The 27227-nt window shown below is 48.9% G+C and overlaps 1 protein-coding gene across 3 annotated transcripts in view; it reads left to right on the forward strand.

Moving 5' to 3' along the window:
- The window catches only part of Kazn (kazrin, periplakin interacting protein), a 952488-nt gene that overhangs the window by 225668 nt on the left and 699593 nt on the right, over positions 1–27227 (forward strand). For all 3 annotated transcript variants that reach the window (XM_071617362.1, XM_071617364.1, XM_071617363.1), the window contains exon 2: positions 14265–14422. In XM_071617362.1, the coding sequence (XP_071473463.1) occupies positions 14265–14422 (158 nt within the window). The remainder of the gene's footprint in view (positions 1–14264; positions 14423–27227) is intronic.

Here is a 27227-nt window from a genome sequence, read left to right on the forward strand (position 1 = left end):
CGTTGGGAGTATTTCAACCCTGAGCGTGTTTTAATTTGGAGGGTTCAGCTGGGGCTGAAATAAAATATGGACAAGGGAAGTCACAACTCCTTTCTCCGTGGTGTTGGTCTTTCCAGGAGATGGTTTAATGGAAGCATTACTTTACGTTAAGTAGAAGCAAATACATTATTATGGCATGTCAATTATTTTCTGTTAAATAGAATCAAAGAGAATCATTGCGCTCCCTCTTTGTTTCTACCTTGATGGCACCTGTGGAGGTTTTATGTTTTCTTTTTATTTATTTATTCATTAGTTATAGGTGGACACAATATCTTTATTTTATTTCTCTGTGGTGCCGAGGATCGAGCCCAGTGCCTCACGCCTGCTAGGCGAGCGCCCTACCCGTGAGCCCCAGCCCCAGCTCTGGGCAGGTTTTAATCTGCCACAGGACAGCTAGGATCGCAATGATGTGTCTCATGTACGTAGCCAGGTTTCGGTATTTCCGACAGTCCTGGGTTATGTGTTATGGTTTTCTAACTTTCCCCAAACCTTGGGGGAAATTTAACATTTATGAAGTTTCTACTTGGCCCAAAGGCCCAGGCGAAATCCTCTGGGCCCTGGGAGGCTCCTGTTTCTCAGAGGACCCGACACACTGAGGTCAGATGTGGGCAGCCGGCCAGCCCTTCCTTCCCACCAGGGAGCCAGGCTTCTAGTTCGTTTCGCCCTTGGCCCAGCCCGACTCCCTGTTAAAACCAGGAATCACAAGGATCTATTTGGCATGCAGTCCCCTCCTCCAGGCCTGGCCTGGTCACCTCGGCATGGACTGCTGGCAGCGGGCCTCCTGCCCAGGGCTGGCCCAGGTCTCCTGGAGTGGCTCAATCTCATTTGTGTGCAGATGGCATCCTGAGCCTCACCAGGCTGCGTCTGGCCTGAATGAAAATGTCAAGGGCCCACTCACATCAGGAGGAGAAGTTCTGCTGCTTCCTAGAGCAGAGGAAGCTTCTTCTGGCTTCTCTCTGGACTCTGAGAAGAAAAGGGCGGCCCCCGGTTGTCCCTGCTGCACTCGCACCCTCAGACCTGGAGTGGCTCCCCTTTTCATTCTGGGTCGCATGGCCCCTGGGGCAGCTGCTTGGGATCTCTGGCTCCGGCTGGTCTTCCCTGGCTCCACTTCTTAGGGACAAATCCCTCCGTCAGGCAAAGAGTTGGAAGTCGTTGGGGCTCAGCAGAGTTGAGTCCTGAGACTTCTGCACAAGGGCTCACCGTGATGGTGACTGCTCTTGTTTTAGGACACTGAGTACCTCCCAGCAGGATCCTCCAAAGGCCAGAAAAAGGAGAATGAGTGTCTCAAAGTAGATAGGGGAGATTCACAGGGGCACCTCACTTCTCAATTTTAAGGTGTGAACACGGGTCGGTCAAGGGCCTTGGAGTTGGGCTGAACTGCCTGCCGTTGGTTACCTGTGTGACCTTGGGCAAATCGGTTTCTTCCTCCTCAAGTTCCTCATCTCTTAAAAGCAGGTGATCAGAGCAGGCTCCTTGGGTTTTTACAAGGACTGTGTTCACAACAGAAGACCCTGGTCCCGGAACACAGCACGCTCAATAAGCAAGAGTGAGATTGTCGCTTGGTTCTGTCAGGAATCCCCCCTACCAGAAGTTGCACAGGGAGTAAGGAAAGTTACGATTATTCCAAAGTGTTTGGTGAGTAAATCCATCCTATCACGTGTATCGTAACAGAGGTCTACTTCCTAAGCACGCTTGAACCTTCTGGTTAGGCTTACTTCCGTACACTCGACATGCTAATTGCAAATATTATCTGTTATTCAAAGCAGTTTCTCTGGTTTTTAATTCACTTATGTTTGATTTGCTTCTGGTTTTATATCCCTGGAAATATATCTACTTTTTAAATTTCTTTGATCGAGTGTTTTTATTTATTTATTTAAGTGACGCAGACTTCTCTTTCTTCTCTGGGTATGATGAGGGAGGTTTTTACCTTTACGGAGTCGGGAAGTTGTGAGCATCCACTATCTACGTGAAGGGCCGCAGGACCCCAGTCTGCCCTGAGCTGCACCGAGCGGCTGAGAGGTCCCAGGGCTCGAGGGTGCCATCTCTAGGAAGCTCAAACTTGGCACCAAAAGATAGCTTAGGAAGATGAAAGTGAATAGGCCCCCCAAGGCCAAGATGGGGGACTCAAGTGGATCCTTCTTTGAAATCTTGCATTCAACGTAGACAGTCCTGTGGGTGTCAGGTTCCATTCCGAGTTTTGCTGGGTTTGTTGTATCACAGGGTGAATGGCCTCTGCATCACAGGCCCTGGCCCCTGGAAGGCCCTGGGGGAAGGGGGGCGTTTCCCTCCTGGCCAGGGTACGGGCAGTAGGATTGGAAAGTGAGGCTCAGTCTGAGCACTAAATACAAGGGTGAGACCCAAGAATATCTGGGAAATTGGAATCAGATCAGGGAGGGGAAGGGAACAGAGAGGCAGGACATCTGGAGGGCAGATTCAGGCTGGGTGGGGCATGGGGTGGAGAAACCAGCTGACCCCCTGAGCCCCCACACCTGCCCTAAGGCTGCCTGGCGGGTCCCAAGTGCATGAGTTTCCCTTAGATCCATCTGTCCCAGGGTGCAGACAGGCTCCTGCCAGGGGAGGCACCTCCTTGAGGACCACAGTTGTCTTCTGTCACCATCAGGGTGACACATCTGTGGCTCTGCTTCCTCCTCCTCCAGCGGAAGCCCCACCTCCTCACTGCAGCCCCCGCCCAGCGAGGGACAGCCCTTGTCTCTCTGAAACCTGGCTGCCTGAGGACGCGGAGGGCCCGGCCTCCTGCAGGTAGCCTCTGATGCTGACTTGGAAGGAGACGGCAGGATGGACAGGCAGGCAGTGTCCTTGAGCTGGACTGTGGTGGCCCTCAGAGGCTGGGTGGCTGAGCACAGATGCTGGGCTCTTAGAGGCACGGACATTTGTATCCGTCCACCCACGGAGATGCACCCCTTCAGTCCAGCAGGAGAACCGGGGGACTGGGGAGCCCTTCATGGGTCCATGGTGGTGCGGCCACAGCCAAATCAGTCAAACTGTGGAGCCTCAGGTTTTCCACAGAGGCCAGAGCCCGGGGAACGTGGGCACGGATCTTGGGAAGACGTAACAAGGTCCTCGGTGCCGAGCGTGGCGTCCAGCAGGGGCTTCCTCTAGAGCAGGACCCTTAGCAGCAGCGCAGAGGTGGGGTGGCCTCCGCCCCGCTCCCAGCAAGCTGGGCAACCCCACCTACCTCAGGGGCGGAGTTCACGGGGAGCCCTGCGCAGTGGCCGGAAGGGCCATAAAGAGGACAGCACCGTCACCTGTGGGGCTTGTGCCGATGGTCCCTGACCTGCAGTCGTCCCTCTTCCCCGTGCTGTGAAAGCCACGTGCCTTCAGCAGAGACCGCCATTCGGATTTTTATTTGGTTTCCTGGCTCACCCTCTCCCTGGGTGTCAGGCAGTGCCAGCAAGGTGATCCTGGGGGCAGAGGTGCCACCGTCCCCAGTACTGTGGGGCTGATGTGCAGCAGGCGGGCGGATTCGGTGCATTTTTAAGGACATACCCAGCTTATGATGGGCCTCTGTGACGGTGACCTGTCACCCGTGGAGGAACAGCTTAAGAAGCAGGCTGGTGCAGAATCCAACTCCAGGTGGCCCCGGGGAGGGCATCTATCACCAGGGCCAGAGCAGGAGGCAGCCTGGGCTCAGGGGAGGGGAAGGTGGTGTCCCGGACTCTGCTCCTTACTCCCTGGGTCCCTGCGGTCACTCTCATTCCCTCTCTCCCCTCCCCCTCTCCTCCCAGCTGCTGTTCTTAGAATTCCCAGGCTGGTGTCCAGCTGAGACGCCTTGCTCGACGCCTCAGGGAGCCGAGGCCCTAGCTCCTCCTCTGGAGACAGGTGTGCTCCCGCCATGGGCCGTAGCAGGCGGGGCCTCCCCAGGCTTCCCGCTCATCATGGTCTTGGCTCTCTCCGACTGGGCGCCCTTGTCCTCCGAGCTGTGGATCCGAGCCACACCAGCCTCCCCGGGCTCCCTGCGGCTCCTCTGGCAGGGCCGGGTTCTGTCCCCTGCTTGCCAGGACTCTCAGGAGGCACCTTCACAAGCGACCCCAGGTCCCTTTCCCATCCATCACTTAACCACTCTGGTACCTGGATTCTGTTGGCTTTTCGGTCCTAAGGGTTGATCCTGTTACCTGGTCGGTTTTGAAACTCAAGTCTTTTCCCCGGGTGCCGAGGTAGCCGATTGGGTCCTACCCTCATCCCTCCCTCAGAAGAGCCCCAGTGGTGGGGTCCCCAGTCTCATCCTTACTCACAAGGGCCTGCTTGTGTCTGACTCCAGGGAGATGACCCGGTACCAACTTTAAATTATCTTTTTGGAGGCTGTATATGCTTTTGAGCTCGTCTCCCAACAGTTTGTTTGTTTGTTTAACTGCAGAAAAATGTACATAACGAAATTGACCACTTTAACCATTTAGAGACAAAGTTCAATGGCACATGTGATCACTGAACTGCGAATGTCCATCATTTAGTATAGACATTCTCAATGCTGCACAAACATCACGGTTATTTAGTTCCAGAGCACTTTTATCACCCCCAAAATGAAACCTTTGGCTCATTGAGCAGTTCCTCCTCATTCTTCCCTCTCCCAATCCCTGGCATGTACTCATCTGCTTTCTGTTTCTGTGAATTTGTCCATCAAAGGCATTCCTTATAAGTAAAATGACAATTTTTTATAAATAAAATCTTTTTGTGTCTGTCTTCCTTCATTCAGCATAATGTTCTCAGGGTTCATCCATGTCTTAGCAAGTATCAGTACCTTGTTCCTTTTTTTACAGCTGCATAATCTTCCAGTGTGTGTCTGTGTGTGTGTGTGTGCACCACATTTATTTATCCATTCGTCAGTCAATGGGCAATTGGGTTGTTTCAATCTTTGACTATTGTAAGTGGCGTTGCTGTGAATATTCATGTGCAAGTATTTTCTTGAAAACCCGTTTTCAGTTCTTTTGCTTATATGCCTAAGAATAAATTGCCAGTTCATAAGGAAATTTTGTATTTAACTGACTGAGGAACTGCTGAACTTTCCCCCACAGTGGCTGCACCCTTTCAGATTCCCAGCCACAGTGAACGAGGATTCCCATTTCCCCACACCCTCACTTCCAGTTTCAACTTCTGACTTGCAGGATGAGTTTTATTAGAACAACGGGGGGAAAAATCTGAATTATTTAGGCTTCATTTATTTAATGAGATCCTATTAAAGCAAGAACTGGAAACTTGTGAGGATTTTAATGCAAAATACATCACAGCTTTTGAGATACATGAAAAAGCAAAGGTTGTTTAACATGTGGGGATAAATGTGATCATTAGCTCATATCTATGGACCATATAAATGACAAGATCATAAAACCCGGGAGCTTCTGTGCCCCCATAATATTATTCGTCTGCTATATTTTTCTATAAAAAAGTACGGTTGGCCGTCACAATGACATCTGGACTCATCTGCATAAAATGAGCGTGGAGGGCCTTATTATTATTATTCCATGTTTTATACCTCATCTGATCCATAAAAACAGGGGCTCGATATGGGACGCTGTTATTCCTCTTCGGAAAACATTAAGACATCTTATGTGTCCCTTCTATTTTTGCTAATGACACAAAATGTTGGGACTTGTCATATTTTTTCCCCCTTCCGCCAACTCGTGAATGTGCCATCCTTATCGGAAACCTAAATAAGGGCTCATTAATGTACGCTGGAATTCAAATGAGCACCGCCTATAAATAAGCCTGCCGTCGAAATGCGTGTTTCTTCCAATTTGTAGACCCAAATAACACGGAATAAATGGAACATCATTTCACATTCAGAACTACCAACCAAATAAACTGTTTTTTATGACTCAATTTCCCAAACTCGGGTAGGTGAGAAAGCATGGATATGGCTCTTCGTTCTGTAATTCATCACACAGTTCAGGAACAGCATTATTCAGGTGGGATTGTTTTTTACAGGCCGCATGGAGAAGAACGCGCGTGCCACCTGATTCTAGGTCAGCAGGGGAGAGACGGGTCAGGGTGGAGTGCGGCTGGCTTCTGCCTTCATAGCTTCACCTATTCATTCTTTGTTTTCCTCCTGGACAAATACTTATTTATCCAAGCGCTGTTACACGCCACCTGGAAGCCAGGGACCCTGCTGCCTCAGGGAATCTACCTTTTATTTATTCACTTAAATTTTTTATAGTTGTAGATGGACACGATGCCTTTATTTTATTTGTCTGTTTTTATGTGGTCTGAGGGTACAACCCAGGGCCTCACACATGCCAGGCGAGCGCTCTGCCCTGAGCCCCAGCCCAGCCCTGCAATCTCCCTCCCCACGCGTGCTCCGGGAGGTCAGTTATTTGTCAGTCGCCTCTTTCTGTGTAACAAGCCACCCCAAGGCTGAGTCATGTAGATCAGAGTGTCATTATGTCCTCAGTCTGTGGTCCGGGAACTTGGGTGTGGCTCAGAGGGGCAGCTCAGCCCTGTTCCGGGTCATCTGAGTCGACGTGAACGGTGGCAGCAGCTGGTGCCACATCTGCAGGGCCTCCACTGGGGTAGGTGGCCGGGCCTGTTAGTCCCCCTCTGCATTGTCTTTTCAGGGGTCAGAATGTGCTAGAACCTGAGAGGGCTGGGCCGAGAGGGCCGGGCATCTCTTTCTCTTTCCAAGCTGTCTGGGCACACGGGAGCAGGTCACCTGGGAATCTTGGTGGCGGCTACTTCTCAGAGCCATGGGCAGAAACTTCAGGCCTCAGGGGTCCAGGCTTGAAGTCCCACAGTGTCCCTTCTGTCTGGTCAGCCAGCCTCAGAGGGCAGGGATTTAGGATCCTCTTCTCTAGCTCATCTCGCATCTACCCCCAAGGGCGACCGACGTCCAGAAGGGTCTCATGGGTGACCCTGCAGGGAGGGAGAGGCACAGGCCTCTTTACAGTGATCACAGCTGCCAGGGTACAATGACAGAAACCCAGGCCAGAGGGGCTCAAGGAAGAGAGAATTCCCAGACCTGAGAAGGCCGCGGCTGAATCTTGCCCAGTGCTGATGCGGTCCTGAGCCCCTGGCCCTGCCCCTTGGCTCTGCTCACCTGGTTGCTCGGTTGGTTTTATTTTCAGGCGGGGACTAAAATCAAGTGATGGATACAAAAGCCACGAGTGGCCCCAACTTCCCACCTGTTTCCCAGCCCCCAACTGGAAAAGAGAGGCTGTTTATCTCCCTCTTAACAATACTACCAAACAGTCCTGGGATGGCACCACAGATTACCTCCTGAGCCCACCGTGGCTGCCAGGGACCTGCCACGCGGGGATAGATCAACCTGGACTGTGTGGTCCACCTCTGGGAGCCGGGAGTGGGGTCAGCCCCCCATGAACCACATGTAGGGTAGGTGTTTCTGCAAAAGGGAAGGAGATTTTCTTTATGAGAAGAAGATGCTCACCAGACAAGAACATCAAGTACTGCTGCACAAGCCCAACAGGTCACCTTGACGATCAGGTGTGCACACGTGGAAGGGGACACTCTTCCCCTGTGTTCTTATTTCATGTATTCAGCAACAGGTTCTAAGTTGTCTAGGAAGCCCCAGGGCTACCCGTAACCAAGGATGTAAAACGCACAGATGAGTCAGGAGGGCTGGGGGTGACCACAAGATGGCGGTAGCACACACAAGTCTTTTGGGGTGACACTTTTGACAGGCTTGCCAATGGTTCTGTCCCTCACCTGTGCTGAGGTACCAAGGGTTGGTACTCAGAAGGGGAGGGCACAGGGCAACTCCCTGGGAGAGGGGGAGGAGAGGGGGGACTCATGTCCAGTGCTGTCACTCAGTAGCTCAGTGGGGACACGTTAGGGCAGGGAGCACGGCAGGGCTGCAGTGGGCTTGGGGTCTGTATGGCCCGGGGCCCATCTTATCCACGGTGAGCAGCTCATGGCTGTGCAGAGAGGCCCCGAGAGCTCACAACCTGCTCGTCTGAGTTCCGTTAGGACGATTGGATGTGTAAATTGAGTGTGCACCTGCAGGCTTTGGGCTCAGGGGTCTCAGCCTTGCGGTGAAAAAGTAGTGAATGACCAGGGGGCCGGTACCCAGAGGCCACCTCCAGCTCGCTGACATAACGAGGACTTCATGATTCACCTCGGCTATCCATATACTAATTAGTTCATATCAGCATACTGAGGAATTGAGCTCCCAGCTGGGGAGAAACTGTCACGAGAGCTAACGGGGGCATAGGTGACGGGGGCATCTCTAGGGCTTAAAAACTGCCTCATTAAGTCCTCAAAGCGACTCTGAGCGGCAGATATCACCACCATCATCCTTCCTTGCAGATGGGACCCCGGGGCTCTGCAGACCCCACCCCTTATTGTGCAGGCGGGTGAGGGGGCAGATGCGGTGGAGACCCAGGCAGAGAAGACGCCGTGCTCCCAAATCAGCTGCGCAGCATCTGCAGGAGCTGGGCACCTCTCAGTTTGCTTGTTCGTGCAAGTGGCAAGGGGGGATTCTAGATGACACCTGCAGGCCACTCCGACACCCCAGGATTGCTCCACGTGCTCTCCGGGTGGCAACCCACCGGTGCCACCTCCTTGGAGCTGTGTCTTAAAGGAGGTGATCAGAATGGAGAGGTGGGAAGGTGGGGGACCGGACTGGGAGGTGGGTGTGCCCAGCCGAGCAGTGGCAGGGAGAAGCACGTGTTGGCAGGTGGAGTGGCCCAGGGTAGGGGTCCTGTGCCGGGGCCCTGCTGGCAGGCATCCTGCCTCTGCCACTAGGTCCAGATCTCCATCAAGGCCTGCATCTGGGTTTCGTCATTTGTAAGACAGGGACCCTGAGGATGGCACTACTTCTGTAGGGTGCTCGGGGCCATCAATGAAGGAGGTGTGTAAAGCGTCGAGCAGTGTTTGCCAAAGAGCGAGTCCTCATCGATGTTTGCTAGGCTGTTAATAATGAGGAGGGTGAGGGGGGTTATCAACGAGGGACATGTGAGGTGGTGGGGGACGCTGCTCAAGGACAATGCAGGTGGACAGGTTCAAACCACGGGCATCAGGGCTCCTGCCTGCCAGCCACTCCACCTCAGCCGTGCTCTGTGTTTGATGAAGAAGGCCAAGCCATGGTCCCCGCCTCTCGTTTTTTGTGACCCGGGTGACTGGCTTGTGGTGTGGTGTCTCGGAGTCAGAATCCTTCAGGGACAGCAGGCTGGCGTGGTGGAAAGATGGTGAGCCTGGGCATTGGTGGGCCATGGCCTTGGGTCTCGACTCTGTCGTGTGAACTTCAAAGCCCTCATTTGCACTGGATGGTTGACAATCCTAGCAGCTGGTATCCGCCAAGAACTTACAATGTGCCCAACCCTGTGGGCTACAAAGGGACTGGTTCTAATTGACCTGGTGAACAGCAGAGACTGAGGTGTGAACCCCCCGGGGCTTCTGACTCCAGAATGCACATTATTCGTAACTCATTATTCCACCCAAAGGATTTTAAGACCCCTGATGTATGACATGCACGTAATAAACTGTCCATTTTTATCATTACTATGTTACAGTTAGTTGGAAGGGCAGGCAGGATTGAAAGCCAGACAGATAGGCTTCAGAGACTATAGTCTTTCTCAGTCTCGCAGTATTTGTTCCATTCAAAAAACTTTGCCAGGATGGCTTTTTGTTTTGTTGAATACCAATGATATATGGTGAACAAAATTTTATTCTTGCCCTCAAGGAAATCACCATCTCGTCTAGACACTATGTATCAGTCAGCCTTCACTAGGCTTTGCTGCAGTAACAAACATCACCAAAATATTGCTGCTTTATAGTAGAAAAGACTTATTTTTTTCACTTCCATGTCTTCTTCATTCTGGAGTCCAGGCTGTTCTTATAGAAAGAGGGGAAGGACGATGGTGGAGTCCCATAATGTTCTTACACATTCTGCCTTGAACATGGCAAAGTTCACATCGGCTCACATTTAATTGGTCAAAACCAGTCACATATCACAGCCTGACATTAATGAAGGCCAGAATCATGCTTCTCCCACAAGGAGGGTTACTGGGAAGGTCTCGTTAAGGATAGGTTCAGGGGAGGGCATTTATCTGAACCAATAATTAAACCTACCACAGATGGATCCTTGAACAAGCAATTACAAGACAATGTAGTCAGTTCTCTGGCAGGTTTTCCATTCCTAGATCAGAGGAGGGAAATACTCAACACTTTCAGTTCGTTGTGTGAGTTTAGAAACAAAATGAAATTTAGAGCAGGTGTTGGTGACTAAGCCTCTATTTCCCAGAACAAGGATGGACAGGGTTGTAATGGATACACAGGAGAACCCCCAAGTCACCAGTCCAGTTAGAGGGAAAAGCATTGAGAGAATTCTTCTCTCTCCAGAACTGACCCAGAGAGTTTTGCCTATGGCAGGATCTGTGCGTCTACAACCAAAGAACCTGGGATCTGGGGTATCCCCAGCGTGGTTGAGGGAGAAAGGCCGATCTTGAGACCTGGGAGGAAGCGCAGAGGATGGCAGGACATTGGGGGCCGTGTGGCACGGACAAGGCAGAGCTTGGTTGGAGGCCAGGGGGGTTGTATTTGAATGTTCTCCATGAGGCTCAGGGTGCCTCAAGCTTCCTGTTTGCAAGTAACATACAGAAGGTATAAAGAGAATTTTTAAATGTTTGGTTTCGACTCCAAAAAAATCGTTACTGTTGTTGTCTTTAATTTGCTATGTTGGGATTCCGCTGAGACCCGAAGCTCACATTTCCACTCGGGGACTCGGTCACTTGCAGGTGAGACTGAGTGTCTTCTGGGTAACATCAAATAGACTCGAATTGCTCTCCCCACCCTCTCTCTTCCCCTCTTCTTTTGGGCCTCACCATTTTCCGGGATGCATTTCTACCCAGGAACCTCCCTCTGGATGTTTCTGGATTTGGTTGGGACATCTTCAACCCCAGGGACGGCAGAGGACCTTGGAGGTGGGGAGATGAGGAAGGCAAGGGAGTGCCGCTGTCTCTGAGCTCCTCTGACTTAGATGCCACGCGGCTGTCACTTCTACCCTAACACAGGCTGCCACATCAGCACGTGCACAGGGACTCCTGCACGAGCTGCCTGGGGAGGGGACGGGGACATCAAAGTTCTGCTCCGGTCAGATCCCAAGTCTACCCTGGCGTTTCTGTCCAGAGTGGGGATTGGGGGCAGCAGGATTCAGGCCCCTCTTCTTTCTGGTTCACCTTTCTCTGTTTTAGCTAAGCTCTCCCCCAGCCCAGGAAAGGTCGTAGGGTCTTCCTGAGCAGGGAGACACTCCCATGAGGTCACGTCCTGTATCTTCTCTCCTCCAGGCCTACGGTGACAACTCCGGGTTAGTCCTCCACCGTGGATTCTCCCCAGGGCAAAACCATCATGTTTTTATTAACTAGTTAACTCTTCGTCATTTTTACAGATTCCTCAAGGGCTCATAACGTGTATCTCTAACTTGACACATTCTGTGGGCAAATAATGTGAAGCCACTTTATGTGTCAGATCTGAGGTCTGCAGCAGTACACCCTTCTGCCTCTCTCGTTCTTTGTGCAATTATTGCCATATATTTTGCTTCTCTGTATGTGATCAACCCTACAATTGTGGGTTTTTTTTAAGCTTTAAATCATAAATTATCTTTTAGATGAATTAAAAGATGAGGATGAATATACGTTTTGGTTACCCACAATATCTGTCTTTGCAAACTGCTTTTTCCCCCCATGTTTGTTAAGAGAAATTTCCCGCCCAACACCAGTGACTTTCTCCCTGAAGAAATTCCCTGCAACATTTCTTTTAGTGCAAGTCTGCTGATGGTGAGTTCTCTCAGCTTTTCTCTATCTGAAAATAAAAGGTCTTTCCTCTTCATTTTTTGAAAGATATTGTTGTTGGGTATAGAATTCTAAGTTGGCTCGTTTTCTGCTTTCGGTACTTTCAAAATGTTACTGCTGCATTTTCTGCTTTGCAGAGATTCTGACGAGCTCTCCGACATCATTGTTTCTTTGATGGAACAAGCCTTTTTTCTTTGGATAATTTTAATATTTTCTCCTTCTCTCTTTGTGTGTGTGTGTGCGTGTGTGTGTGTGTGTGTGTGTTAATGTGATTATAACATGCATTGGTGTAGTTTGAATATCTGCTGCTCAGGATTTATTGAGATTCTTTACATCTTTACTCCTCAATAAAATTTGGAAAAAAAAAAATCCTCGTTCTTTCTCTAATCACCGTTTCCACCCTCACGTCCGCCACCCTAGATTCCAGCGGCCTGTGCCTTGGGCAGCTCTGTACCTCCCTGTGTCACCTAAGGCTCTGCGCTTTCATTTTGGGTGGTTTTTATTGCTGTGATTTCAAGTTCACCGGTTTTTCTCTCCAGCATTGTCTAGTACGATATTAATCTCACCCAGTGAAAATTTCATTTCAGATACGACATTTTCCGTCCCCAGAAGTTCTTACTCAAACATTCTCTTTTCCCCCTCATTCTGCCTGCGCTGTATTTTACAACCTTGGAGGTGCACAGCGCATCTCTCATACTTTCTTAACAGCCGCGTTTGCTAATGCCATCGCTATGGTTATTTCTGGATCTTTCCAAGTACTGATTTTTCTCTGAGTCAAGTCACATGATCTAGCTTCTTTCTATATGTCTGTTAATATTTTTATTGAATATCAAACTTTATAAACTTGACATTTTGGGGTACCAGGATTCGTTGTACAAAAAAGTACTCAGATTTTTCTAGAAGGCATTTTAGTTACTTGCAGATCGGCTGGTTCCTTTTGATCCTTATTTTTAAAGCTTTTTTTTTTTTTCCTTCCCCTGAGGAGCGACTGTAGTCTTCCTTCTAGGGATCTCTTGGCTTCCTCCTTCTGAAGCTGCGCTTCTGAGCCTTCTCCCGAATGTGCCAGTGTTCAGCAAAAGTCCCTCACTCTGCCTGATGTGCTGCCAACCACCGTGGCCCCTGTGATCCCAGGGAATCACTTGGCTTAGTGCTCCCCGGCAACTCCTCTGCTGGCCGTTTGGCTTGCCTGAGCCTGTAAGGTTCTACCCTACCTAAGTGCAGGGCTGATACTCAACCCTCAATTCAAAGAAACCCGGCCCACGTTGCTGGAACTCGCCGTGTGACTTCCGCTTCTACCCTCTGTCCTGCAAATCTGAGCTCACCAGCCTTCCAGATCTCAGTGATAGTGCTGGTCGGAGCGCTTTGACTGACTTTCTCTGTTGAAATCTAGAAAGTCTCTCTAAGCACATGGAAATGACAGGACGAAGCTTGGTTTCCCCTTTTCTCAAGGACCACACACCCCGGCTGTCTGCTGCTCACGGTGTCTACAATACTGTCCGACTTTCTAGTCGTTTACAGCAAGATGGTAATCTGTGCTGTCTTCTACCTTTGGCCAGAGGCAGAAGGCTTCAAAGCCTTTCCTGTACACCAGTTTGCCGATTATTTCTTTCCTCCTCATAATTGTGCTTAGTGTGGTAACGGTACTGAGAACACCTATGACTTACTTTTTATTTTGGGTTTAAAAGCATAGATTTACCTGAAAATTATAAAAATTCTAGAGGGAAAGTCACTCCCATTCAAGGAAATGTAAGGGAATTAATTGAGCAGTATTTATTGAGCACCTTCTACTTGCTGGGTACCGTTCCGGTGGTTGGTGGGGACGGTAAACAGATAAAAACAAAACAAAACACAAAACAAAAGGACCCTCTGCTCTTGTCAAGTGCATGGGAGAGAAAGTAGAGAGAGAGACAATGAGCACAATAAATAAGTGAAATCTTAAAATCTATAACGTGTCAGATGGTAAGTGCTGTGGGAATCGCCGAGAAATAATGACCCTCCCCGCCCACATGTGGCGCTGATTGGAAAACATGGCTGTTGTCCCTCCATAAACTTTAATGACAGAGGCCATCTGCTTAGAGGTGAAATAGCCAACTGTATTACCATAAATGCAAATCGAGTGGAGGGCCGTCTCCTCATGCCCCGTTAATCTCTGTGGCTTACAAACACTCACCACAAAGTCACATCTCCACACACCGAGTTGCAAACTTGCTCCTCTGCAGTTTCCCCAGCGAGGCTCGATGCCCCGGGAGGCAGGTTCCATGTCTGTGTTTGCTCATGAGTGTGTCCCCCCAGAACCCCCAGAGGCTCTGCACTTGGATGGTGGTTCAGGAACACTGGTGCACACCAGTGGAAGGACCTGCCTGGCTTGTACCACCTCTGCACGCCCTGGCTCTGCCCTTGAAGATGGCCGGCTGCTTTCTCTTGGAAAGATGCTCATTGAGATTTCACTTTTCCTCCTTTCTCTTCCCACAGCGGTGCAATCCTTGCACACCCTAAACGACCAGATTTCCCACTTCATTGTCACCAAGTCGAAGGCCCTGGAGGAAGACAAGGACCCCTTTCTACCCGCTGAGAAGGAGACTCTGAAGAGCTCCATGATATTGATGAGGCACCTCCTAATGGATGCTCAGGTAAAGGGATCAGTAGGGCTTCTACCACCGTCATTGTGGATATTTATTGTTGTGAATTTCTTCTTCTTCTTACTGTTATTATGTGTAAACTCTTCAAGAATGTTCAGCTGTCAGACCTGCTGCAAGTTGCCTTTGTGATAGGACAGATGTTTTGATACGGTGAGAACTGGATTTCGGGGATCCGTTTTGGGGGTTTGCGATTAAAGTGGCTTGTGTTGAAGTCAAAGTAACAGGGCTGAAAAATAATATATGTGTGGTCTCTGAGAGCCTAACAGATCTCCCATTAGCCTTGGAAAAGGGAGATTCCATTTACATACCAACTTGGCCGGCATCAAAGCTGCCAAAGGCATCAGAGTGGAGCAGACACTTCTCCCGACTGCATCTCTGAGTGGCTAATGAATATTTGGTGTATTTGATGTACCACCCAGTAATTGAATCAGCACCGTTACTTATTTTTTTTTTTAATACTAGCAATGAATTTATTACAGAAGGTATTTAGCCCATCGCGTGCTTTTGTTGAGATGTTATTTTTCAAGGTTTCTCCTGGTACACTATTTCATTGAAATATTTTAAAATAATCCATCTACTCCTTCTGTCTCTGTTGGTGGGTCTCTCCAGATATGTTGATGGGCAAACACCAGGTGTCTTCAGGGGATCCATAGTTGTCTGGGTTTGGGAAGCCAAGCTGTGCTAGATTTTTTTTTTCTTTCATTTCTACCTCTTGGAACCGAGAAGCGTTTTAGGAGATGCTTGTTGGGTTCGGTGATTTTCTGGGTTGGTTTGCCCTGGGGCTTCCCCCGTCTGTTTTCCGAGGAGCAACAGTGAGGTCATTGAGGCTGGTGGCTGCCTGCGTTCAGCTCTGGATGAGGGGCTTTTGAACTGTGGTTTCTTGCTTCTGCTTCTCGCATGGTGATGTTGTATGTTTTAGTTTTTAAACCAATCCCCAAACCCGGACCTCGTACCAGTAAGACTTTAAAGAGGCGCGGTTTTGTGCATTTCTCACCTGTCAATGTCTGAAGCCGCCCTGTGGGGCTTTTTGAGCCTGAGATTGTGGGGCTCCACATTATGCAGAGTCTTTTATTTCTATTCACGACATTCCCCCCCCCCCTTCCTCCCCGCCTCTGTATTGTGAGCAGCCGTTCAGCGTCTCCTTCCGCCCCAAGCTTGTCTGGGAGAAAGGAAGAATTCTGAAGCTACAACAGCCATCTTTTAAAACTCAGAAGAAAAGGAAATTTGGAGCAATTTACTAAATAAAAGAGAGCAAATTGTTCTTGAAAGGATTAGCTTACCTCAGCGCCTGGACCCAATCCTACCCTCAACATCCCAGCCCAGGGAACCATCTGCAGGAATCCCCAAAGACACTGTGCACGTTCTTACTTGCAGAAGCTAAGAGGGAAAAGAAGCGGTACATTTTTCCCTCTCTCCCCTTCGTGTCTGAATTTGCTAATGCCTAGAACTGGACTTCACACGTCTCTAACATCGGAGGGAGCTAGGTGACGGGGAGCACAGCTACGCAGGAAGAGCCAGTTCTGTTTTTCTGTGACACACTAGGATGGCCGTGTTCCCGACGATTTATTGCATATTTTATAAAGAACTAGAAAAGAAGAGTTCAAAAGCTCCCAATACAAAGAAATGGAAAATGTTTAAAAAGAGGAAATGTTAATTACCATAATTTGACCGCTATACATTTTATATATGTGAATTATCACACAGTACCCCCAAAATATGTACAACTACTACTAAGAAGGTTTCACATGGCTTAAGGAAAGATTTTCCCTCCCTAAATTCCTCATTCACTTGACACCTTTAGACCTTAGTGGTAATGGTAGCCACGTTTCCCTTTTTTACTTAAGGAGATTAGAATATCCCATATAATGTGGTTTCCTGTGTAAAAATATTTTATTATCTCATTTTTTTTCCCTGATCCCAAATCGATATGCACTAGAATGTTCCCATTTAAGGTAACCAGAGAAAACAGAAAGTGGTTCAAACGATGAGTATCAAAGTCACATACTCTAAAATCAAGGTGGGTTGGGTCTGTTTCCAGAAGAAAAATGTCACGGACGGTCAGGCAGGAACGTCATGTGGAATCTGGAAATGCTCTTGTCTCTTTAGCCTCTTGGTGTGCCAAGATTCTGGCTCTTGTCTTTTAGATTCATAAAGGAGACAGTGGGTCCTAGTTAGTTTAGTCCTAAAATCCCACCCCCATATCTTTTTTCCCCCGAACCTACTAACTTTTTGAAACATTGTGGTTGTGATCCTCGGTCCCTAGCTGAAGTCATGTCACTCAATTCCCCCAGGCTCAAAGGATCTCTGAAAGGTACTGTCTCCCATGAGTGCCGCCATGTTTATAAGATGCTAAGGGACCTCAACATTTTGGGACTGGCCAGGGCGCTGTGTGGTTTCAAGTTTGGGAGTGGGCGTCTAGAAATACGTTATTTTGAAGAGAATCTTTATGGAACAGTTTTTTTGGAAATTCAGTTATTTCCCAACTATTTTTAAACCCTGCTTCTTATCTCACTTCCAAAGACAAATGCACGGACTTATCTCGTATTCTAAGTTCATCGATAGCGGGAAGTCGATTGAAGGTGCGTGCACGCTCCCGTCTGGGCTGTATTTGATGATGTTAATGGAGGGCTTCCTGGAGCTCTGTGTGTGGCAGGATGCACTAAGCTCCTCACCAGCAGGAATGTGGTCGGCATAACAGGTCTCTCCGTTCCAAACCCAAAGGGCCCTTAATAGTATTAGATTAGGATGAAATACTCTGACACCAGCTTCGCAGTTGAATGAAGTCAGGCCAGAAGTCTTCCAGAGGACCCCGAGGCTGCTTGGAGAGAGACTGCTTACCAGGCATAATCGATTCAAGTCACATCTGTCTTGGAAGCAACAAATCCTGCTTAGGAGAGTGTCACAGGCAAACGCATCGCTGTGCTATGAAATTCCGCCTCCGAGGATTATAAGACAGTGCACAGCGCGCAAACACATCTCCCAAGCATAATGGGGGTGCCAGAGATGATCGGCCGGCCCGACGATCGGCCTAGAGAAGGGAGTCGGGAAGGCAGCCTCTCACGTGGGCAGCCCAAAAGGCCCGGGGTCATCTATTTGTTCCCTAAAGATCCCCTTAAGGTTTCGAGTGTGGAGTCCCCAGTGAGGCAGGGCACCTCTTCTGGTTTGAACCTGCCTCCGGTCTTCAGGCGCCCCCATTCCATGAAGGCATTCAGATGGCATTTGAAACCCGATCTTGTGGCTTTTATTCCTGAGAGCGGACACCCAAAATGCCGACTCAGCTTCATAAGCGATTAGATTCATGACACGGGCGAGGCCGGTCTTCCTGGTGGAGATTAATTCTTTGACTCGTGCTGCGTGACTCTGCTAAGAGGGGTTGATTGCAGGAAATTAAATCTCCTATTGGCAGTTCTCTCCCTCGTCCCCCCAAAGACCTCGGATCATTATTTATTAAGCAAATGCTAGAAAAAACAGGAAGGTGGCTGTGTTTGCAGCAGAGCTCCCCCCCCACACTCACACACCCCTTGAATGCTGAGAACGGAAGGGCAGGGAACTTTCCGTGAACCTTGGGGGCTCCTTCCGCTGGCCACAGGACGGAGACTGGTCAAGGAAGGACCCGGGTTTTATTGATCCATGGCCACAGCCAGGTGACTCCCCTGCCTAGAACTAGGCTTGGGCTGGGATCGGAGTGGGGGGTCCTGTTGAGAGGCCGAGTCCCAGGCACACCCCTCCGGGGACCCATCTCTAGGAATGAAGTGAGAAAAGCCTTAGAAAGAAAAGTGACCACAGCGGTGACATCTCTGGTCGAGCCTGGGCTCAAGACGGGCGACGAAGCTGAGGCAGGAAGCGTGGGAACCTGTGATGGCTCCTCCCCACCCTGTTCTTCCTCCTCTTCTCCTTCCCTTCTCTCTTCTCAACTGTATTTTTCCGTCTCATTTGTGTTGAAAGCTCATTTGCCAAAGCCCCGTGTTACTCGTGTGTCCCTCACCAAGACAGAGCCACCAGCAGCCACAGGAGCCAGGAGGGGAGGGGACCCACAGGAGGGGAGGGAGCCGGGACCCTGCCAGGATCTGGGATGGGTGTGAATTGGTGGCTTCACTCTCTTTCTCTGTCTCTCTCTCTCTTTTTTCCCCCAATGGCCTAGCAGACTCCCCGTGGGTTGTGATTCCTGACTGCTGTCGGTGAAATCAGACTGAGCTGATAGGGGTAGATGAGTTATTGGAGCCATCTGGAGGCTCCCTCTAGACTGGCCTCAGGGGGGCTCAGACTAGAGGCTGCCTCAGGTCAGGTCACTGACAAATAGCGAGGGAGGGCAGCTCCTCCCGTCTCCGTCACTGTCACCGTACCTGGGGAGGACAGGTTGGGAGAGGCGCACGTCACCCAGACTCTCCTGGTCCTGGCACTTCCCCTCCCTGCAGCCCTTTCTGAAGTCAGTGCCCTGGTCCAGGGGGGCACTGCTGCTAATGCAGCCAGCGGGCTCTTCTAGCCACTGCCGGCTTCGTGGCCACGCCCGGGAATGGGACCTTGTGGACAGTCCTAGAGAACATCTCGCCTTCGTGTGGCAGAAACGGAGTCACCTGAAGAAGGCACCTGTCCTAAGAAGCTCTCCGATGCTGGCTGAGGGGCAAGACGCCCTTCAAGTGTGGGTTTTCTTGTTACCTTCTGAGATGGGACACCATCAGGGAGAAAGGACAGAGCCATGTCCTAGGCTGTGGCCAGCGGAGAAGAATGTTAGAACAGGAGCCAACAGGCGGCTCTGTCCTCCCAAGAAAAGAACCCTGGGATAATGTGAAGTCCACTCACCCCACGGGATTTCCACCTCTTAAAGGTCATAGGAGAAAGAAATACCCAAGTCGGTGCTGAAGAATTTAGTTCGCCTCACTAAAAGGCTCCGAGGGAAAGCTGATTATTCTAAAGAGTCTTAGCTCACCCTGGGCCGTGTGTGCTGCTCCTTACTCACGATGTCCTGGGCGTCTGTTTGGAGAAGCCACGTGTATTTTCCACCTTGAGATGCAGACCTCTGAGGTCTGCAGGCCTGGCATTTGCAGGGTCTGATGCGACTCTGGCAGTGCACTTCCCATTCTGCCACAGTGATCTCGATCTTTTAAAGCTATTTAAAAATAAATAAATAAATAAAACTCAGCCTGTAGGCCATGCGGGCTTAGACGCAACCCCATCAGGTACAGAGCGCTTGTGTAATCACCTTCCTGCTCAGAAGAAATGGAAGGTGACATGTAATCGTAATGCCGTCCTCTGCGAAGCTCGTGTCTGGGGACTTTTTAAAAAAAAATTAATAGAGAAAAAAGTAGTCTCTTCTGAGACCTCCGGCACTTTTGTGAAATCCATAAGGTAGAATTTAGGGAAATGCAAAGTTGCTTTCAATGTTTATTGTGCAAATATACGGGTGTAGGTGGAAATGAGACTTGGAAAAAAGATGAACTCTTGTCTTCTTGTATTCTGAAGGAGGAGGGAGTCTTTGGATGGGGACCTTTGGAATGGAGAAGCCCATCAAACTGGTGGAGCTGCCATGAAACTGGATAGTACTAAGAGGCAACTTGGTGATTATTCTCACACAATACAGGCGGGGTTTTTTGTTGGTTTGTTTTGGTACCAGGGGTTGAACCCAGGGGTGCTTAACCCCTGAGCCACATCTCCAGCCCTTTTTACTTTTTTAATTTTGAGACAGGGTCTTGGTAAGTTGCTTATGGCCTCACTAGGTTGCTGAGGCTGGTTCTGAATTTGCAATCCTCCTGCCTCAGCCTCCTGAACTGCTGGAATCACAAGCCAATCAGATTTTATGCAGCATTTTTAGATAAGTGATTTTTATATTAAGTACTTATTTTAATGATATGTATTTAAATGATAACCAAATAGAATTTATGCTGATATAATAGCTGATGGACCCTGTAACAGTAAAGGGGATCTGACATAGTAACAAAATCACAGAAGAAAGGTTGGGGGTGGGGATTCAGCTAGGGCTCTTTGGTTGTCAGCAACAGAGACCAGCTCTGGTTCATAAGTAGGGAGAAGTTTTAATGGAAACATATAGAGTATCTTTTAGAAAAAGTGGAGGGACCCTCAGACAAATGGGAAACAAGAAAGCCTTGGAGATCTAGGGCTCAAGAGCAGCTGCTGCAGAGTGCTATGATCGGGGTGGATTGGCCCCACCCATGTTCTATCTTTATGCCATTTTGATCAAGATTCAGATTCCTGGAAGTCTCCAAGTGGCCCATCTTAGGTCTTTGAGCCCTCCTCCTCCTTGGCCCTGGGCAGCGTGTATCATGACCGCAAGAAGGAGAAGCAGATTCAGGGCAGATACCGCTGTCGAAGGAGGCAATAAAAAGTCTACCTTGCATCCTGCATGCATGGACGTCATGATGTGCCTAACATTCAGCTTGGCTCTGCACTCAGCTGTAGAGAAAGAACATTACATCACATACGTCCAGGGGCCATATTAACCTACTTGTGTTACTATAACAAAATACCTGATACTGGGTAATGTATAAAGAAAAAAAAAAGGTTTATTTGGTTCACAATTCTGGTGACTAGAAAATCCAGACAGCATGGTGCTGGTGTCTGGCTGGCCCACAATATGGCAGAAGGGGAAACTGGAGAAGGGGTCAGGCACGTGGTCTAACTTTATAACAATCTGTTCTCAGGGGAACTGATCCATATCTGTGAGACTGACCCCGTCCTGTGGGACAGCACTAATTCCGTCAGGAAGGTGGAGCCCCTGGGACCAGATCACCTTCCAGGAGGCCCCACCCCTTGAACTTTCCACTTCCTCAAGATCATCATAGCGGGGACCAAGCTCTGGCACAGGGACCTCTGGGACACTCACCACCCCTGAACCGTAGCAGAGCTCAGGATGTAGTGGGACACGCAGACACTGTCACACTCCATGGTAAATATTGATGAAGACCTGCACAGGGGCCCAGGGAGCCTGGAGAAAGACCTAGTGATATTTGCAGATCACTTTCCTGTTTATAAAGCACTTTCCTCAGGATTCTCTCTTTTTTTTTTCCGTCTCAGCAATGAGAGGGAGAGGAGGTTGGGTATTATTATCTCTATATTGAAAACCAGGTGTAAAGTTTTACCAAAACAGCCCTTTCTCTGTTGTTCTATAAGGAAGCAAGCCTAATTGATTTCCTACCTATAGGTAGTGCCCCTCAGAACATCTGCTTCCTGAAAGGTTATTAAATAGAGAAGGAGTAGGTCATTCTGGGAAAAGAAGATTAAAAACTGGCTTCAAACATAGAAGGCCTCACATAACTCAAGATGTTTCGATGATTTTAATGAAGATGCAATACATTCCTAAGCTAAACTCTACCCTCTCAGATTCCTGGTAGATTTGAGGTTCCTAAAATGTTGCTTTAAGAAAACTTTAAATAGGGACATAAAAATCATTGCAGCTCCTCCCCCAAGTCCCCGTGTCCTCATAATGTCTTGTCATGTTAGCAAACATTTTGATGGCTCAATAACACAACTCCCACCGTCACCCTTTAGGTGAGTGGTTCTCAACTAAGAGGAAAGAAGAGAAATTTTGTTCCTTCTGCTCCAGGGGACTTTTGTCCATGTCTGGAGATATTTTTCCTTGTCCCGCTTGGTAGTTGGGAGATAGGATAGTGGTGCTACTGGTATCTGGTGGGTAGAGGCCAAGGTTACCGCTAAACTACCCACAATGAGCAGGACAGCCCCACACAAGGTAGACTGACTTACTCAGTCCCAAAGGTCAGCTGGGTCAGGGTTGAGAAACCTGGCTTTAGATCCAAGGCTGATATTTTAACTTTCTATGGAAACCTTCCAGCTGTAGAATCCCTGTCTCAGAAGCCCTCCTGTAGATCCTAATTGATCTTCAAGATACTAATCAGTTCTCCATCCACTCGTCGTCTTCTTTGTTCATTGAGCATCTACTGTGTGCCAGGACACTGTATTAAGTTGTGGAGAAACAACTATAAAAGCAAAAGAAGTGACCCTTGCTCTTAAGTGGTTTAGGGAGGGGACATTGATATAAATAAGAAAAAATGACAATGAGTTTCAACAGGCGTCTTAAAGACGTGTTAGAACCTAATTTAGGTTAATGTTCAAAGACATTCTGATCAATGAAGCGGAGATGTGAGAAGTAAGCCTGGGTGTGTGTGTGTGTAGCAGAGAGAGAGAGAGAGAGAGAGAGAGAGAGAGAGAGAGAGAGAGAGAGCTCCTCTCATGCTTTATTGCATGAATTTGTACTTTAATTTAGTTGTGTGTGTTTAGTATTACCCCATGAGGTAACTAAAAATAGATCCCTGGAGATGTTGCAAAAGGTCTATGCAAATTATTTATTCTGGAAATTTACATTTAATTTAGGGAATATAAAAATCCCAACGGGTCCCTCGGGAGCAGCATCTTTTAATCCTTTGCCTGTTGACGTCCACGGAGGGACCTGGATCTCGATTCTTGTTGGAAGGACTTGGACGTGTGGATTCACCCCCCCCCCCCCCCCCGGCGGGGGTGGGGAGAACTGCTGCAGACTTTGGAGTCAGATGGATGCTCGGGAAATAAGGGGAGTACAGAGCTATTTGGGGCAGGAAAGTGAAGAGGTGAGGGCTGTAGTCACCTCGCTGAAGAGCTGCCTTGCCACCAGCCCCCAGTTGAGCACCTACAGACCGGGAGCTTCACAGAGCAGGCTCTCCTGCCCTGGCCGCGTGTCCACAGGAAACGCAGATTAATGTTAAGCTGAATAATTAGCAACCTAATAAAGATAATTTCATTGCCCTGTCTTTTCTTGCCATAACGGAATTCAGTATCAGACTTTTTTTTTTTAAAGTGTGGTTATTTGGTATTATTTTTCTGCTGTGGCTTCCATCTGCAGTCAGATAATAGAGAGCTGAACGTCTGCCATATGATTTTAATCCTAAAATAACTTACATTTAGAACACTGATTCTTATACCGAGCTCTTGGGGCCTCCCATTCATTCACATGAAACCCAAACAGTCCCTGCAGAGAAGCCAGGTAAATTGAGGCATGGAGTCTCTAAGTGTTATCACTCAAATCAGACGTGAGGTCTGGGAGTGGAGCCAGCCCGTCTCCCTGGTGCCAATTCAAGCCAGCACTCCATGTTCCTTCACTCTCTTGTCTCCGAATAAATCACACTTAAAAGCAGTTTTATAGCGAGATGGTGAGTTGGATATTTTATGTGCACTTATTCCTGTGGAACTTGAAGCAAAGTCACTCACTTAGGTCAACTTAGTAGCCCAGATACTTACTTTCAGTATGGATGCTCTTGGATTGGATTACTCATCTGAGCCTAATCTCTCTTTTATTTATTTTTTCCTTCCCCAAAAGTATAAAAGAAAAACAACAGACTCATGATAGAATGGACAATGAAAATCAAGACATGGATTTGTATCAGTTAGCTACTGCTGCATAACAAACTACCCCAGAACCTAGTGGTTTAAAACATCTACTTACTTCTTATAAGTCTATGGATTGACCAGGAAAACCTGCTAATGGGGTCAGGTTTGGCTGATCTTGACTGATTTCAATCATTCATTTGTGTATTGGGGCCTGACTGGTCAAGGTAGGCTCAGCTGCAGCCATTTACTTCCTCTACACCTCATGCCCCTCTAATAGGCTAACTTTGGATATTTTCATAGTGGGGATGGGGGTCCACACGCAAAAAATGTGAACAAAGCTATCCGATTTACAACCTTTGTTTGTATCCACTATATTTTTGTCCCATCCACCAAAGAAAGTCAGGTCACCAAGCCCAGAGGCAGTATGAGGAGGCAACTCCAAAGCAAGTAGATACAGGGAGGTGTGAACCACGGGGTACTAGTGTAACAGATCAACCTCACACACAGAGCACACCTTCAGAATTGTCCTAGGATCCCTGCTGTGGTGTGGCTGGTCCCCCAGAGTCTCATGTGTGGGATTCTTGGTTCCCAGTGGGGCAGTGTGAGGTGGTAAGGTGGGTAATAAGTGGAGGCCTAGTTGGAGGCCTAGTTGGAGGTCATTGGGTCACTGGAGGCACCAACCTTGGGAAGGACTAAGGGGGCTCTCTTGGAGCAAGTGTAATCTATGAGCAAGACTGCCCCCTCCTGGCCGCCCTGTGATCTCTCCCTCTCCCAAGTGCCCTCACCAATGCCATCCACCCTGATGCGATGCAGCCAGGTGGTGGTGGTGGGCGGGGGCCCTTGCCAGGGTCAGTACCATGCTACTGAGACCTTGAGCCTCCAAAACAGAGAGCTCAATAAGTCTCTTTTTTAAATGTATCACTCTCAGGAATTTAATATATCAACCTCAGGAATTTTTATATAGTAATAGAAACAAAACAAATACAAAATTTCTTGACCATTTTTGATCTGTTGGAAATGGGAATCCAAAATGTGCCAATAGCAAGTTTCCCACACACTGTCTTTTGGAAAGCCTGCTCTCATTGGCTTGTTTAGGATCTGTGAGTTGTGCCCTTCAGCCCCAGAGATGTGCACAGAGGACAGATCACGTTTGAACAGCTGGAGGATGTATTTTAAGAGGGCTCCACTTCAAGTCTGAACAGGATGATTGCAAAAAAAGCTACTGACCAAGTGTGAGAAGCCTGGGCCGTTAAAAGACCATCGATCCAGCTGGTGGGCAGAGCCAGGTGCATGGTTAATTTATTTGACAAATACTTCCTGAGCTTATAGCAACCACCTGAAAGTCATGATGGTGAAGATTGCAGAGCGTTATGGTTTGGATAAGAGGTGTCCCCCAAAAGCTCATGTGGGAGGCAAGGCAAGAATTTTCACAGCTGAAATGAAAAGATTGTGAGAGCTGGAAACTAATCAGTGGATTAATCCTCTGACACAGGTTAACTGGGTGTTTTTTTACTATAGACAGGTAGGGTGTGGCTGGAGGAGGCAGGTCATTGGGAACCTGCCTTTGGGTTTACATTTTGTCCCTGGTGAGCAGAGCTCTGTCTGATTCCTTGATGCCATGTCCTGAGCTGCTTCCCTCCACCATGTCCTTCCGCCATGATATTCTGCCACACCTTGGGCCCGAGAGCAATGGAGTCGCTTATTCGTGGACTCAGACCTCTGAATCCATGAGCCAAAATTGGTCCTCGACATTGTTGTCGTCAGGTCTTTTGGTCTCAGCAATAAAAATCTGACTGAAACCCAGGGAGATGTGAAAACTAGATCTAGTGAAGGAGGATTTTGTGCCAAATACCCTGCTGAGGATGTTACCTCCACTACCTCATTTGACCCGTGACTGTGAGGCGCATGGTATTGTCCCGGTTTTACAGATGAGGAAACCGAGGCCCAGATATATGACACTTACCTAAGATCGCATATCTAGTGAGTGGCCTGCGATAGTTTGGTTGCCAAAGTGACTATGATTCTATACTTTCTCCCTTTGCCACAGGACTTTGAAGCCTTCTTCATTAATAGATCGGATCTATTTCCCCAACCCTTAAATCTGAGCTGGTCTGTGATTTGCTTGGGCCAAAAGAATATGGTGAAAAGGGTGGATCAGTCCAGAGCCTAGACCTCAAAACGCCTTGCGCATTTCTGCTTTCTGGGAACCTTGCCACTACTTTGAGCATAGGCCTGGTCCAGCTGGCTGGAGGAGGAGAGATCACCGGGCGCAGAGGTGAGTCCTCCGCAGTCTCTCCTAGGCCAGCCAGCGGCCAGCTGGCCTACGGAAGCGGTCGTGCATGGGGAAGCCCAGCAGAAGTCGGAGCAGCAGAGTGTCAAAACCACCATCACCTTATAGACTTATGAGAAATGATCAATGGTGGTTGTTTTAGGCCGTCGCATTTTACGTAGTATCTTATTGCACAGTAATTGTTAACCATGTAGTGCTGGTATTGGAAATCAGGTCTAACTTAAAACTCAGCCCTCTAACTGGAAGGGGGCCTGGGAAGGAGGTCTAGGTGTGTTCTCCGGGGAAAGAGAGAACGGATTCGGGGATCTTTAGCCTATCTTGGCCACACATGCCATCTTCTGGTTTCACATGGGTCCAGCCTGAGGACCGCAGTCATGATGGAGGAGCGCGTAACACATTCGAGCAAAAGGAGGACGTGGTCATATTTGGGCATCTTAAGGATGGCTCTGGAGAAGAGTGAAGGGCAAATTGGGTTCAGAATGAAGACAGGGGAGAGTGTGTCTTGGTAAGAGATGGGAGGGCAGTGAGCTATGACGCAGGGTGGTCTAATTAGGTGGGAAGGTGTGTTTTCAGGGGGCATTTAGGAAGCGGGGCTACCCTTATGTGAAACTTGAAGATCAAAGTGAGAGTCAGGACTAGGACCAGGCTCAGATTTGGGTCACTGGGATAACTGGAGCCCCTGAGAAGGAAACAGAAAGGCAGCGGCAGACTTGAGGGGGAATGAAGGGTGTGGTTGAGGCCTGTGATGGCGGAGGCGTTCATGCGCCATCTTGGTGTGTTGACTAGGAGACAGTCATGCATCCGTCTGCACCAACAGGCCTGGGTGTCACTGATATGTGTGTCCTAGAGACTGGAGTCACACATCTCCATCACAGTTCTGAGGAACAGACAACAGAATCCACTTGAACTGAAATAGAAGGGACGTTCTTTTTTGCAAAAGAGATTTTGATAGTTTACAGAACCCTCAGGAGCCTGTGACAACTAGGTGTAGGGGCTACAGAGCCAGGAACAAGAGTAGCCAGGAGGAACCAGCCAACTGCCCCCACAAGACTGTTAGCAGAAACCCCAGAGCTCCTGCGTCACACAGCACAGGCCTGTGACACTGAGCCCAGGACACCAGACCCCTCCAGAGCTGTCATGAAGAAGCTCAGGCTTCTGCCTCCAGAAAGGAGC

Source organism: Marmota flaviventris, chromosome 10, assembly GCF_047511675.1.
Source record: "Marmota flaviventris isolate mMarFla1 chromosome 10, mMarFla1.hap1, whole genome shotgun sequence".
NCBI classification, from domain to species: domain Eukaryota; kingdom Metazoa; phylum Chordata; class Mammalia; order Rodentia; family Sciuridae; genus Marmota; species Marmota flaviventris.